Source organism: Taeniopygia guttata, chromosome 30 (assembly GCF_048771995.1).
Source record: "Taeniopygia guttata chromosome 30, bTaeGut7.mat, whole genome shotgun sequence".
Taxonomy (NCBI): Eukaryota; Metazoa; Chordata; class Aves; order Passeriformes; family Estrildidae; genus Taeniopygia; species Taeniopygia guttata.
In genome coordinates this window covers 6,534,943-6,549,474 of record NC_133055.1, presented here as the reverse complement: position 1 = coordinate 6,549,474, position 14,532 = coordinate 6,534,943, and the positions used below count along the sequence as shown (strand labels likewise).

General features: G+C 48.1%; 1 protein-coding gene and 1 pseudogene across 1 annotated transcript; both read left to right on the top strand.

Moving 5' to 3' along the window:
• LOC140680996 (uncharacterized) overlaps positions 1 to 14,532 on the top strand; it is a 608,239-nt pseudogene that overhangs the window by 245,816 nt on the left and 347,891 nt on the right.
• On the top strand, positions 12,422 to 13,398 carry LOC140680969 (olfactory receptor 14J1-like). Its single transcript, XM_072919857.1, has one exon. The coding sequence runs from the start codon at positions 12,466 to 12,468 to the stop codon at positions 13,396 to 13,398; it is 933 nt and encodes a 310-aa protein (XP_072775958.1). The 5' UTR covers positions 12,422 to 12,465.

The window sequence follows — 14,532 nt, the reverse complement described above, 5'->3', positions numbered from 1 at the left end:
CCTGCAGTGTCAGAATGGCACCGTGGTCCCCCAGGGCCCTGCAGTGTCACAGTGGATCTTTGGTTCCATAAGGCCTGGCAGGGCAGCAATGCTCTCCTTGGTCCCACAGTGTCACAATGGCCTCTTGGTCCCAAGGTCCACCATGGTGTCCAAAATGTTTCCTTCATTCCATGAGTCCCTGAGGAGCAGCATTGGCCCCTTGGTTCCATGGGGCCCTGCAGTGTCACCATGGCCCCATGGTGACACGAGGTCCTGCTCTGTCACAAAGCTCTGCATGGTTCCACAAGGCCCTGCAGTGGCACAGTGGCCTCTGTGGTTCCACCAGCACCCATTCAGCCCCACAGTGTCACAATGGCCCCTTGGCTCTGTGGTGCCATGTCGTACAGTGTCACCATGGTCCTCTTAGTGCCACCAGGCTCCGCAGTGTCACAATGGCCCCTTGCTTCCACAGGGCCCTGCAGTGTCACAATCATCAGAGAATCAACCAGGCTGGGAAAGACCTTGGAGAGCATCAAGTCTGTGGGAATCCAGGGCTTCCCTCTGGCTGCCCTGGCAGGTCTGGGACCCTGGCACGGGTGAGGAACCCCCCTGTACAGAGCCCCCAGAGACACTGTCTGTGATCTCTGTCCATGGAGAGGAGTTTTCAATCTTACAGGATGAATTACAAGCTCTGAGTGTTTGATAAGAGTAATAATTAAGTGTGGCACGGGTGCAAAAGTAAAATTTTAGGTTTCTAGATGAGGGGTTCAGAGGGGACAAGATGGAGGAATTGGGTGTGTCTTGTCCTTTTCCTCCTTCTTCATGCCCTCCATGTTTCATTAAAGCCAGGGAATCTCAGAAAAACGGAAAGCTGGACAAGACAAACGCAGGTTCAAACCAATGTGGTTCATCAAGTGTTCTCCGTTTATTCAAGATAAGGTGGTAGTTTATATAAGCTTCCACATAGTTTACAAAAACAAAGACACTCTGATTGGTAGGCTAACATTGTTTACCTTTTCCTTAAAACGGCCTACACCTTACATTATAAAACCTATACTAATTCACACCCAAACAACCCAGTGGTCCCCCTAACACCTTAAGATATTTTTTATCTGCGCCACAAGCTCTGAATTTCTAACTGCGTCAGAGGCTTGAAGGCCCCACCAGGCCTCAATCTGAGGCCTAGACTGGAGTAGCTCAACTTTCACAATTCATGTCCTCTTTCTCTCAAAAATGCTGCAACAATTCCCTCTTTTTCTTTTTGAGCTACCCAGGCTGGAGTGAAGGCACAATGAACTAATTTTTGCACACACTGTAAAAAACACGGTATAACAATTAAAATAACTATAAAGATAAAAAGAAGTACAATACCAAAACGAATTAAGTCTTTGACCCAGCTAGAAAAACCTAAAGAATTGAGCCAGTTATCAAATGGAGCGTCCACTATGGTAAGTTTTTTCATGTTGTCCTTCAATTGCGTTAACTGTTTATAAATCGATTGAGAATGGTCAGACAAATTCATGCAGCACATGCCCTCAAATTCTTCGCACCCATGTCCTTGTGCTAAAAGAAGGAAATAAATTGCAGCTCTGTTTTGTAGAACCGCATGATGGGTATCGTCTGCATCTGCAGCAAGCTCACTTATCAATTTAAATGTGATATGAATTTGTTTTCCTGTCTAGCAGGCTAGAGTTCTCAATTGTGTGAGCGCTTTTGATGAGGCGACCCCTGGGGCAAAAAGTGAGGCTACTACTACAGAGGCACGCCCCCACAATGACACTATATCTTTACAATTAGGGTCCATTTGGAGAACACTGCGTTTGGCTCGTTGAGTCTTCTGAGGCAATTCGAGAACCTGATGTATGGAGGGAGCAAAAAGCGTCAACCTACCGATATAACATGGGCCTCCCCTAGCATTTTGAGGGACTGCTGACCAGGCTCGGTTCCCACAAATGAGGAAGGTTCCTGGGGGCAGTTTTCCTGCACCACCTCTTGGCGGTGTCACAGATTGAGTCGAATTGTTACAATATTCTAAATAGTTGTAATACAATGGCGATCTGGGAGACAACCAAGTGTCGTAATGTGTCAATTTTCCATTTTCTTGAGTTGGTTTGGTAGCATAAGATCCAAATATCAAACAATAATTTCCTGGGACAGAACCCAAAAGATCGAATTCTTGAAGACTGTGATCAGTAAATTTAAGGTTTTGCACAAATGCAACAGCTTGCGCTCCCAGAGTGCTATTTAAATTTATTTGAGCTCGGGTCCAAGTTTTGAACTCTGCCATGGGACCCAACGAGACTCCAATTAAACAAGTACGAAAGGGGGTTAGACGGTGTGGCTAACGACAGGCAGAATGAATCTTGCCTGGTTTGTTTGGCCCAAGTGATCCACATATTTTCTCTTTTGTCAATGTCAAGGATTCCAGATACTTCAACAACCAAAACACTGCTTAATAAAAACATTGAGGCCCACCACATTCTTCTCAGGTTTTTGAATGCCCTATTTAACATAAAAGAAACAAACTTAATTCTAAACATAAACTATAACTTCTAATAAACTAACTTCTGATAAATCTAACTTCACACTTATATTTCAACTTATTTTTCTGTACTCTACAAAATTAATTTTCATCAGAACTGGATTCATCACGGGATGTTCCAGGCAAACTGTTGTTGTTCACGTTGTTATCACTGCGGGTTGATATCTTTTTCATCTATTTTTAAAATTCTGTTTCTGCCTTTTTGTATCAATGCAGCAAGAGCATCTGTCCTGTCCATCACACGACTTCTTGGTTGGATGGGTAAAAACACTCACTCAAGTAGAATTTCTGTTGATCCACGTTGGGACCTGCCTCTTTTTCTTTTGCCATTGAAAGACAATGGCAAGATGAACAGAAAAATCACAGGCATTACTAAAACTTATTAAAACTTAGCAAAAAATTCTATAACATCATTAAAGACACACTTATATAAAAAAAAAAACCTCAAAGCCCACGATCTTCTGTGGGTGAAACACAAATCTTTGCACAATCCACTTTTGCTGTGCATCTTCTGATTCACTTGTGGAGAGATCAGTGCCCTCTTGCAATTGATAAGTTCTACATTTTTTACTGAAATCTATCCAGATTCTGCACCTGTTAAAACACAAACAAACCCAACACCCCCACAGGGACTGGAAGGTCCTCTCTCAATTCTGTTCCCTAAAACTTGCATGAAGAAATGGAAATATCAACATCTTTGTTATAAACATGAAAAAACATTAAGAACAAAACAATGCACATAGTAAAGAAACTAACAACAAATAAAAATCAATCAAATAATACACAATCAATATTACATATAAAATCACAGTTACCAAATGCTACACTATCAAATTGTCATCCCAGAGTCTGCAGCAGCTGAAAAACCTTAAAACAACAGAGATTTGGATAAAACATGTCCGGATCATGTCTCTCCAAAACTGCCTTTGAGGCTCAGCTGTCCTATATGGTCAAATTGTCAAGCCAAAAGGACTTGAATACTTTTTGATGCAGAAAACAGCTGGGTCAATCACACCATCCACGTAGAGCCAGAGCTTGGCCAGAGCTCGAACTCTAATTGGAGGATATGTTTAAAACAAAAATCTTAGAAATAACAATTATAAGTAAAAAACCTTATTATTAAAAATTTATCAAACCATCAAATAATTGAACCTGTCTAAAATTTCTTTTTAAAACAAAAATTCTCTAAATACAACAAACTTTTTCTTCAGAAATCTGAAAATTTGAAGTCTGAAATCTTGAACCAAAACTTGGACTATAAATTTGTAAAAAAAGATGAACTACAGCTGCATAAAAGATTGGACAAAGAAATCACATGAGTAGTTAAAAAATCAAACACACAGGATCCTGAAAAACACATCTTACAATCAATCACCTAGAAAGACAATAAAACATATGAAAACTGACTGTAAATATTAAAACAACACCTCAATACCTTAACATCTTAATAATAATTCTTATCACAAAAATCAGACAACTTACATTATATGATCAGCTTATCAACAAGAAATGTTTAAAATAGTTTAAAACAATTTTTCCAAAGCATTCATATAACATTAGTAATAATCATTACTTATCTTATCATTACCTACAAAAACTTGACAATTATAATTTATCTTATTATCTATAAAATTCAAAAATCAGAAATTGTGAACTCAATACCAACATTCCATCTGACTGACTTTTCTCAAATCTTTGTTTTCAAAGACATTTTTGGCAATTAAATCATTATTAACATTTCTATCTTTTTTTTTTTACAGTAATTTTCATCCACATTGTATTTGAAATAACTTTGATTTGCATAATGTCCATCCTTCTTGGTATCTTGGAAAACACTCAGTATTGCTATACTTTTTCATTACGTCTTCTGTCTCCTTGTATTGTTGCTTGATAAAGCAGCTGCAATGATGTGTCCTTGTTGTTGAATTGCATCCTGGATGGTTGCGGTGAATGCTGCAGCTTGGTTGCTTTGTTCTGCGCGTGTGGCTCTGACAAGCATCTCATCGACTGGACAGCCCTGAGGAAGGGTGGCTAAGATGGTTCTTGTGTGTGGGTTAGCATTTTCAAAAGCAAGGGATCGGAATAAATGTTCCTGAACGTCTGGTGGCACGTCAGGTGCGTCCTTCAAAGCAGCTGACAGCCTATCAATAAATTGTCCGAATGGTTCAGTGGCTCCTTGCTTTATGGTGGCATAGGATGCTGACTTTTTCTTGTCTGGTACCAAAAGCAAAGCTTGATGGGCCAATTGCTGTGACAATTTATGTATTTCAACAGGAAAGGTAAGTTGTACCTGATTGGTTGCATATGGTCCCTGCCCAGTCAGCATATCTGGCTGGACTCCGTAAAAGGGGTCTCCCACATTTGTGTGTTTGTTGGCCTCTTCAATTGCCAACCGCCTCCATTCCCTTTCAAACATGAGAAACTGGGAAGGTGTCAGGAGCAGGGATGCAATGTTAGATGAATCACCAGGACAAAGCACATCTGCTGTGAATATATACTGAATGATGTTCCTGGCTGCTTCTGATCTGATCCCATGAGCGGTGACTGTCTGCTTAGCTGATTGTAGGATTTTCCAGTCATGGGGCTCCCAGATGGCATTCCCATTAGACACTATAACAGGACAAGCCAGGGAGCTGGCAGCTTTCCAGTCACCGTCTAAAAGAGCATCTTTCACAACTGATGCCCATCGGGACTGCAATGGATTTTTTAAAACTGCTGGCGATGCCAATTGCTGGCCAGTGGAAGGTTCCACTGGTTGAGCCTGACGATTTGAGAGGGTGGCAAGGCGGGCTATTTTTTTCTGTAACATATTTGGTCTTTGTATCTTGTTCTATGATCGCGTGTCCCTGCTGCAATTGACAACAGAAAGGTCTGGTTCTGAGTCATCAGAATCTGAGCTCGGTGGGAGGGGGCAGCGCAGTGCTACCGTGGTGGGATGGGAACTGGCATTTTCAGGGTTCTGCTCTGGTGTTGTCTGGGTGGCTACTTCTGCCATTCCGCTAGCATTGGGGTGCCCAGCCCCTCCAAGCCGCGCCAGGCTGCTGGCCGCCGCTGCCGCCGGTGGGTACCGGCGAGCCGCTCCTCTGCGTTTGCACGCACTGGTGGCAGCCGCCGCCGCTGCCGCTGCGGGGGGGCGAGGGGCCGGCGCCGCCTCGCTCCCGTCTCCGCTCTGGTCTCTGCCTTGATCTCCGCCCCCGGTTTCCTCCTCCTGACTCAGCCCTGTTTCGTCACCAACTCCGCCTGCCTCCTCAGGTGTCTCCCCGCCTCCCAAGGGACCCGGGAGGGCCACTTCCTGGTTTGCCTCACTCCGCGGGACCGCCGAGCTGTTAACATCCGCCGCTTGCGAGCACACTTCCGCTCCGGGCGCGGCCGCATCTTTGCATTGTCTCGCGCCGGCCGGCCCTGTGCCGCCTGGCTCCGCGCCTCCCTCCAAACGAGCGACAACATCCCTGACAGAGGGGCTGACTGGAGCTTTCTGCCCCCGCACTGGCCGCATATTACAAACATTAAAAAATTTTTCAACCCGAGATGGCTTTCGAACTTCTATCTGTTCTGATGTGGACTGCTCAAATGCTTGAATCGCAGCTTCCGCTGCTTTTTTCTCCGCGGCCATGCTCTGTAAGGTATGTAAAACTTTCTTCCAAACACCTCCAAGCTCTAATAGTGTTTTCTTGTCCTTTTTGCCCTCTATCACTGCATCCCAAAGCAGCTGCCCCAACTCTTGCCATTCGGTTTCACTAAAAATCAGCGAAGGTTTTTGCAGCTTGCCTTTGCTTCTTGCCCAAAGGACCAACTGTTCTAAATCGCTTCTTTAACTTTTTCAGCTCTCTTTGAGAGAATATGAAAGAGCAGCCGCACTGAAGCCTGTAAATCTCCATCCATGGTGAACCTTTCACCCTCTCTCTGTCTCCGCGGCTTACCTCACCTCCGCGGGTTGCTCCGCTCTCGCTTTTCTTCTGCAAGGCAGCAACCCCGCTCCAGCTTCCCGGCCTCGGCCACGTCCACCCCCGCCGTTCGGGTCTCTTGTGAACGCCGAGGTCTTCCCACTGCTCCACGGACTCTCGCAAACAAACAACAATGCGAAGAGTCTTTTTCCTCCCGTTGGGAACGGCCCAATTCGGAGTTTGGAGACTTCTGCTCCGTTCCACTTGATCCCCGTTCACAAAAAGTGAATTTGGGATCCCGGTCCCGTCACCATGAGGCGATTTGGACCTGAATTTCTGTCGCGCGACTCAAACCCGACTGCCCGTTACTCTAAAAGTAATTTGGCAGCCTTTTCGGAGCCTCCTGAGTCCCTGGTCCGGGCGCCACTTAAAGCCTGGGAATCTCAGGAAAACGGGAAACTGGACAAGACAAACGCACATCCAATCAATATGATTAATGCAACGTTCTCCGTTTATTCAAAATCAGGCGGTAGTTTATATAAGCTTCCACATAGTTTACAGAAACAAAGACACTCTGATTGGTAGGCTAACATTGTTTACCTTTTCCTTAAAACGGCCTACACTGTACACCATAAAACCTATACTAGTTCACACCCAGTGGTCCCCACAACACCTTAAGACTATTTTCTATCTGCGCCACAAACTCTGAATTTCTAACTGCGTCAGAGGATTTGAAGGCCCCACCAGGCCTCAATCTGAGGCCTAGCCTGGAGTAGCTCAACTTTCACAATTCATGCCCTCTTTCTCTCAAAAATGCTGCAACACTGGGGCTATGTGCTTTCCTTGCTATGGGAAAGAACCATCCATCTTTTCAGATGCCCATTTTCAAAACTGGTATCCTCCCTAAAATATTTCCTATATGCAAGGGTATCTCCCAGAAAAAAACCTGCCAGCTCTAGATGGCCTCTGGTTGTCACCTCTCATCTGCCCCTGAATCACTGGGGCTCTCTTCCTTCCTTCCTCTGGAAAAGAACATGCCGTCTGGTCCAGGGTCCATGGCGAAAATTAGTTTGGCCTCCCAAATTCTGTATATCCAAGGACTGCTCCCAGACAAAAGTAGCCAGGACAGATAGGTCAGGCTGGTCCTGTCCTCTGGTGATTTTCTTAGACTATGAGCTGAATGTTTTCATTTGAAAATACCTTGGAGAGAGCCCAGAGATCTCCCAAGGAGGGGTTCTGAGGCCTCGGGCACATGACCACTACATATGAAAAAAGGAGCTCTGTGCTTTGTACTGTTGTGGTGGTTTTCTATCATGGAAGTGATGTCCTGAGAGAAGCTTCTAGAAGTTTCTTCTTTGACAAAAAAACAATCAGTAATTAGCTTTGAGAGCTGACAATCTGTTAAACCACTAAGGAAACTGCCCACGCCCCTGCCGGGCAGGGCAGGGGAGGCCGCGGGGCCGAGGCCGGGCCGTGGCTGCGGGTGCTGACATCTGGCCGCTGCCGAGCCCTGCCCCGCCGCCAGCCCGGGCCCAGCCGGGATCCGCCGGGCCCCAGGAGCAGCCCCGGGCCGGGCCGGCTCGGCCGAGGCTCTGCCGCCCTTGGGCTTCGCCCGCAGCCAGCGGGCAGGGGAGGAGAAGCCATCGGCCCCGGCCGTGCTGCTGCTGGGCTCTGGCCTGGCTGCTGAGATCCTGGCCTGCCCCAGCGCGGCCCAGCCTGACACAGCCCCAGCGCAGCCGCTGCAGAAACCTCCATGGGAAAACAGCTCCGGCCGCAAGGACCGAGCCCGGCCGGGCTCACGGAACCATCTGCAGCCCCGGGCAGATATTGACTCTGCCAGTGCTGCCATCCTCCCTCCAGTGAGAGAAAAGGACACAGGGCAGGCACACAGAGCAGCAACATGAACCCACTGAGGTCAGTGAAGAGGAAGTTGAGTCCCACATGGGAGGGATGAGGAGATGCCCCCTTGATCTTGGGGCTGAAATCTGCTGCTAAAGCTATGGAGAAGGATGTCATTGATACATCAGACTCTCTTTTTCCCTATTAGGCATTGAAAAGTATGGGGAGATGACTTGTTTCAGTAAAGGCCTTCATGCTAAAGTAAGCAAATCTTGAAGTACTTGTGATCCCATGAGAAGTTTGAAAAGAAAGACTGATGAGACCCTGTGCCCTCAGGGAGAGAAGACCGCAGTTCCCACAGATTAAGATGATTTCAGAAATAGATGAAGAGAACTTTGCCACTAAAAAGCTCATCTTTAAACTAATATCCCTTAAGTTAACATGGGCTATAAATACAGATTTGGGAATAGCTGTGAAAATATGGGAGGGATTTGACAGTTACAGATTTTTCTGGGCAGCTGCTATTTGTGGAAATGAAAAGCCATGAGATAACTGTATTCTTGTGGAGAAGTCTCCATAACATTATCAAGAGTAACTTCCCTCCCGAAGCGAACTGACAGAAAATGTTAACTTTGGTGTCTTTACATTGTCAGGTTGTATGGAGAGGGGAAGTGTTTTGAAAGTTTTGTTCTGATTCTTATTACTCTTTCTTTTAGTTACTGTTAATAAACTTTTCTTTAAAAGTTTAAACTTTTCTTTTGAAGTTCTGAACCTACTTTGACATGCTCCTAATCCTATCTCAGAGCAGGAAATGAGTAAGCATATTCTAGTGAGTGCACTGGTAATTAGCCAGCACTGAACCCACCACGCTAATTGATGCATTGCCCAAGAAATATCAAAGCGGCGAACCAAAACAACTAAAGAAATCTTGCTGATGAAATGCATTAGAGCGGAGGGAAATCAAGGCAGAGCCATGGTTTGTCAGGACTTGTTTGATCCTAATGAGCCCCGTGGTGCATTTAGAGCTGAGCCCTGGAACCTCAGGGCCTGAGAGGAGAATGCACAAACTTTTCCAGGAGTCAAAGTCAGAAGAAAACCACAAAGTGTCTCAAAGCATTAATGGGACCCACTCCGCATGGACTCCTTGGAGGAGAGAACTGAAGGCGAGGATTTAACAAAAATTTCTCAGAGACTCAAAATAGCAGAAACTCCCAGTGTGGAAAGGAAAATCCAAAGTACCTTAAAAACGTTGAGTATCTCAAAGTATTAATGAGCCCCACTGAGTGTTAGTACAAAGCTCTCCAGGGACTCGTTAAAGCAGATAATTTTGGCCATGATTGCATGAACCTCTCACAGAGTCTGTATCAAAGCAGAAACACCAAGTACCTTAAAATAACTGCAGTACCTTGAAGCATTAATGAGCCCCACTGAGTGTTGTTACTGACAAAGCCTGTCCAGGGACTAAATAATTGGAGGCCAGGATTGCACAAAGCTCTCAGACACTCCAAGGCAAAAGCAAAGCCCAAAGTCCTTTGAAAAACCTGCAGTCCCTGGGAGCATGAAGGAGCCCCCAGGGCCATTCCTGACCAAGGGACTCCTTCCAGCAGATCCTTGAGGCCACTGGGATGTGGGCTAGGGGGGGATGCTGAGGGCAGGACCAGGGGCTGACAGGGCCCAGCCTGGCTGGGGCTGTGCCAGGAGGCCCCAGGGCCTCAGGACAAGGTGTCTCCTCACAGCCCTTGGTGGCACAGAGCCTGCTGTGCCCCAGGGCACCAAGACTTGGCTTCTCTTTGTCCCCACCTGTCATCAGTGCCTCCAGTTCTCTGCTCTGCCTGGGGCCTGGGGACACTTTCTCAGTCGTGTCCCTCAGTGGGACCCATTAAAAGTCCAAGAAACTTTGGAGTTGGATTCTGACTTGGAGTTCTGGAGAGGTTTGTGCAGCTCCCTCTCAGGGCCTGATGTTCAGGGCCTGAGCACAAAGCCCCAGAGGGTCATTAAAGTCCTTGTGCTGTGTCTGTGCTGCTGAGCTGGGCCGGGCTCCTGGCACAGAGGGTGATCCTGGTAACCAAGCAGAGCTTCAAAAGCACATTTCTCTTGCTGAGCAGCTCTTCTCCCAGCCCAGCAGGGCTGGGGCACTGCCTGCAGCCAGCCCGGGCACAGCACAGAGGCACAGAGAGCTTCAATCAGTCAGGGCTGGGAAGGGCTGAGAAGTGCCTGGGGCAGAATCACTGCCAGCCCTTGGCACAGGAACCTCTGGCTGCAGGACAATGCAGCTGCAGCTCCTGGAGAGATCTCCTAAAGCTGGAACATCCCAATGCCCACAGACCCTGTGAGTGCATTCTCTGCTCATCTCCTGTGCAGAGCAGCCAGGGGTGCCCAGGGCTGTCCTGCAGAGCAGGGTCCTGCAGCCCAGGGCGCTGTGCTGGGCCAGGGACTCTGCTGCCTGCCAGGGACAGCTCTCAGCCGGCCCTGGAGCTGCTCCCAGCGCTGGCCAGGAGCTGTGGGGGGAAGGAGCCACCCTGAGCAGGGCAGGTGCTGCTGCTGAGAGGGGCTGGGTGGGGCAGGGCTGCTCCCAGCTCCAGACCAGCCTGGGCACAGCTTCGGAGGGCACTTCCCAAAGAAGGTAAGCCTGGGATTGCTGTAAAGGTCAGGGGCTTTCCTGAGAGTGTTTTCAATTTCCTGCTTGGAGCAGGATGGGAATGTTGGGGTGATGACATGAAGAATTTTGCTTTTTATACATTTTTCATATATCTGTAGGTCCATAAATTACTATTATGTAATTATAAATTTATAATCCTTACCTCACTCTATTAAACTCTTAATGAACTCTACTTAACTACTATTATATACTTAATGTAATTATAATCCTTAATTAACTCTAATATGTTTCCTTACTTTTCTCTTAGATTTTAGAACAATAACCTGTCTAAACACATTTTTTAAATGCTATATAGTCTTATTATCAGGGAAAGAACCCACAAGAAGACCATTTTGGTTTTTAAATGTGAGCAGTGATAAGAAAACCTGAGGCAAAGAAGCCCTTGGACCTACTCCAATGGTTTGAGCCAGAGGTGTGTAACTGGGGCAACTGAAACTCCTATTGGGTGTCCCTGTTAAATATACTAATTATTAACCTTAATGAATTGCTGAAATCATGGGCTGGGTGTTCCCCATCCCCACTGGGACACGTGGAAGCTTCCAATAAAGGTCTGATTTTTATTTTACTGTTCTAACACTGTGGCAAGGGGGATGAGAGAAGCAGAACAGGAATTGTAATCCCAGAATCACAGAACATTCTGAGTTGAAAGGGACACACAGGATCATCAAAGGAATGTTTGAACATTTACAGAGACTCCGGAACTGTGACTTTGGGTGGTCAGTCTCTCTGCTGGGAGCCTCCCAAAGGGCCTTCAGCCACTCCTCAGCCCTGGACAGCAGCAGCATCACCTCTGCAGGGCCCAGCAGGGCTCTCCTGAGCTGCCCTTGCCCAGCTGCACACAGAGCCTGCCCCAGGCTGCACACAGAGCCTGCACACAGGCAGGTTTCTGTAGGGCCGGGCCGAGGGCACACAGGGTGGGATGGGCTCTGTGAGCGCTGGCAGGGACAAGGCACCTCTCAGGAGGGAATGTCCAGGCCAGGGAGATGCTCAGGGAAGCAGAGGGGGCTGAGCAGAGCAGTGCTGGGGGAACAAGCCCATCCAGCCCCTCACCTGCCCTCAGCCACAGGGAATCCTTTGCCTCTCACATCTCTCAGTGGCAAACTCTGAGTGCAGCAGGAATGCTGGGGATTTCTGACCTCAGAGAGTTAGGAATGATGTGTGGGTAGGAAAATAATTCCTAAAACCAACTCCTGCCATCTATTTCCCTTAGAAGTGTGAGTGCAGATGGTACCAAGCCTTCCTGCAATAGGAATTATTCCCCTGACAAATCCTGAATATCCAGCCTTGCCCTCTGCCACATGGTCACAAACCCAGGGAAGCAGGGCAGGGATGGCTTCTTTAGAGCCCCCACGCCCAGGCCTCACTGCTCCTGGCACACTCAGCCAGCACAGCTGGAGCTCAGGCAGGGACCTGGGTGAAGGTTTTCCCAGAGCAGGAACAAGGGTGGGTGAGTCCCAGCAGGACAGGCTGCAGGGAATGGCCAAGGTTTGGCTCCAAACAGCCTCTCCTGACTTGTCCCTGTCCTTTCTCCATGAACAGGTGCCCATGTGCAGCCACAGCAAATGTCCAACAGCAGCTCCATCAGCCACTTCCTCCTGCTGGCACTGGCAGACACGCGGCAGCTGCAGCTCCTGCACTTCTGCCTCTTCCTGGGCATCTCCCTGGCTGCCCTCCTGGGCAACGGCCTCATCATCAGCGCCGTAGCCTGCGGCCACCACCTGCACACACCCATGTTCTTCTTCCTGCTCCACCTGGCCCTCAGCGACCTGGGCTCCATCTGCACCACTGTCCCCAAAGCCATGCACAGTTTGCTCTGGGACAACAGGGACATCTCCTACTCAGGATGTGCTGCTCAGGTTTTTTTCCTTCTGTTCTTCCTTGGAGCAGAGTATTTCCTGCTGACTATCATGTGCTATGACCACTACGTGTCCATCTGCAAACCCCTGCACTACAGGACCCTCCTGGGCAGCAGAGCTTGTGCCCACATGGCAGCAGCTGCCTGGGCCAGTGCCTTTCTCAATGCTCTCATGCACATGACAAATACATTTTCTCTACCTCTGTGCCATGGCAATAGCCTGGGACAGTTCTTCTGCGAAATCCCCCAGCTCCTCAAGCTCTCCTGCTCCAAATCCTACCTCAGAGAACTTGGGCTCATTACTCTTTCTATGTCTTTTGGATTTGGTTGTTTTGTATTCATTGTTTTCTCCTATGTGCAGATCTTCAGGGCTGTGCTGAGGATCCCCTCGGAGCAGGGACAGCACAAAGCCTTTTCCACCTGCCTCCCTCACCTGGCCGTGGTCTCCCTTTTCTTAAGCACTGTCATGTTTGCTCACCTGAAGCCCCCCTCCATCTCCTCCCCATCCCTGGATCTGGCCCTGTCAGTTCTGTACTCGGTGGTGCCTCCAGCCCTGAACCCCCTCATCTACAGCCTGAGGAACCAGGAGCTCAAGGCTGCAGTGTGGAGACTGATGACTGGATGCTTTCAGAAACATTAAACTGCTGGCCAATTTCTGCCCATCACTTTAAATAAAAGTTATCTTTGATCCTTCTTTTTGTTCTCCTCTTGGAGGTTATTTTCTTTGTTTAACATTTTCATGTTGCCCACAAAGAAATGTCATTTTTTGTGTAATTTCTCTTTTTTTTTCTCTCCACCTTCCCTGTGCCACAGACTGTGTCAATGAGGGCCTGTGGTCTCAGTGGCTTTAAAGGAACTAAATGTTCTCCCAGTAAGGTTTTCTGCAGGCAACTCCTTTTGTTGCCTTCTCTGGAGCTGCAGCAGCAATGTCTGTGTGCAGAGCTGGGTGCAGATCAGTGCTGGCACAGCAGCTGTGCCCAGGAGCAGCAGCACTTGGTGCTGCCAGTGCTGCTCCCGTGGCCCTGCCCCGCTGCCCTGGTGGCCATGGTGTTGCTGCAGGGCCTGAGTGCTCTCGGGGCCGGGCACAGTCCTGGGGGTGGCAGTGCTGGGGCTGCAGCAGGGACACCAGTTAATAGAAATAAATTGTAATATATATAATCGTTGATAGTTCTTTTGGGTTTGATTGTGGGTTTTTTTTCATTTTTCCCCTGCGTTTTATTTTTTAAATCTTGTCAACAAAATAAAGCCATTGTTTGTGTAGTTTTTCATTTTATTTACCTCCACCTTCCCTGTGCCCACAGACTGTCAAGGAGGGGCTGTGATCTCGGTGGCTTTAAAGGAACTCAAGGATCTCCCAGCAAAGTTTTCTGCAGAGATGCCCTTTTGTTGCCTTCTCTGGAGCTGCAGCAGCAATGTCTGTGTGCAGAGCTGGGGCAGATCAGTGCTGGCACAGCAGCTCTGCTCCTGCTGGCCACACCATTCCTGATCCAGGCCAGGAGCCATTGGCCTTCTTGGCCACCTGGGCACACGGCTGGCTCATGTCCAGCCTGCTGTCCATCAGTCCCCGCAGGTCCCTTTCTGCCTGGCTGCTGTCCAGCCCCTCTGTCCCCAGCCTGTAGCACTGCAGGGGTTGTTGTGGCCAAAGTGCAGGACCCGGCACTTGGACTTGTTAAACCTCACCTTGATGGATTTGGGCCCTGGATCCAGCGTTTCCAGGGCCCTCTGCAGAGCCCTCCTACCCTCCAGCAGATCAACACTCAAATCCAGCTTGGTG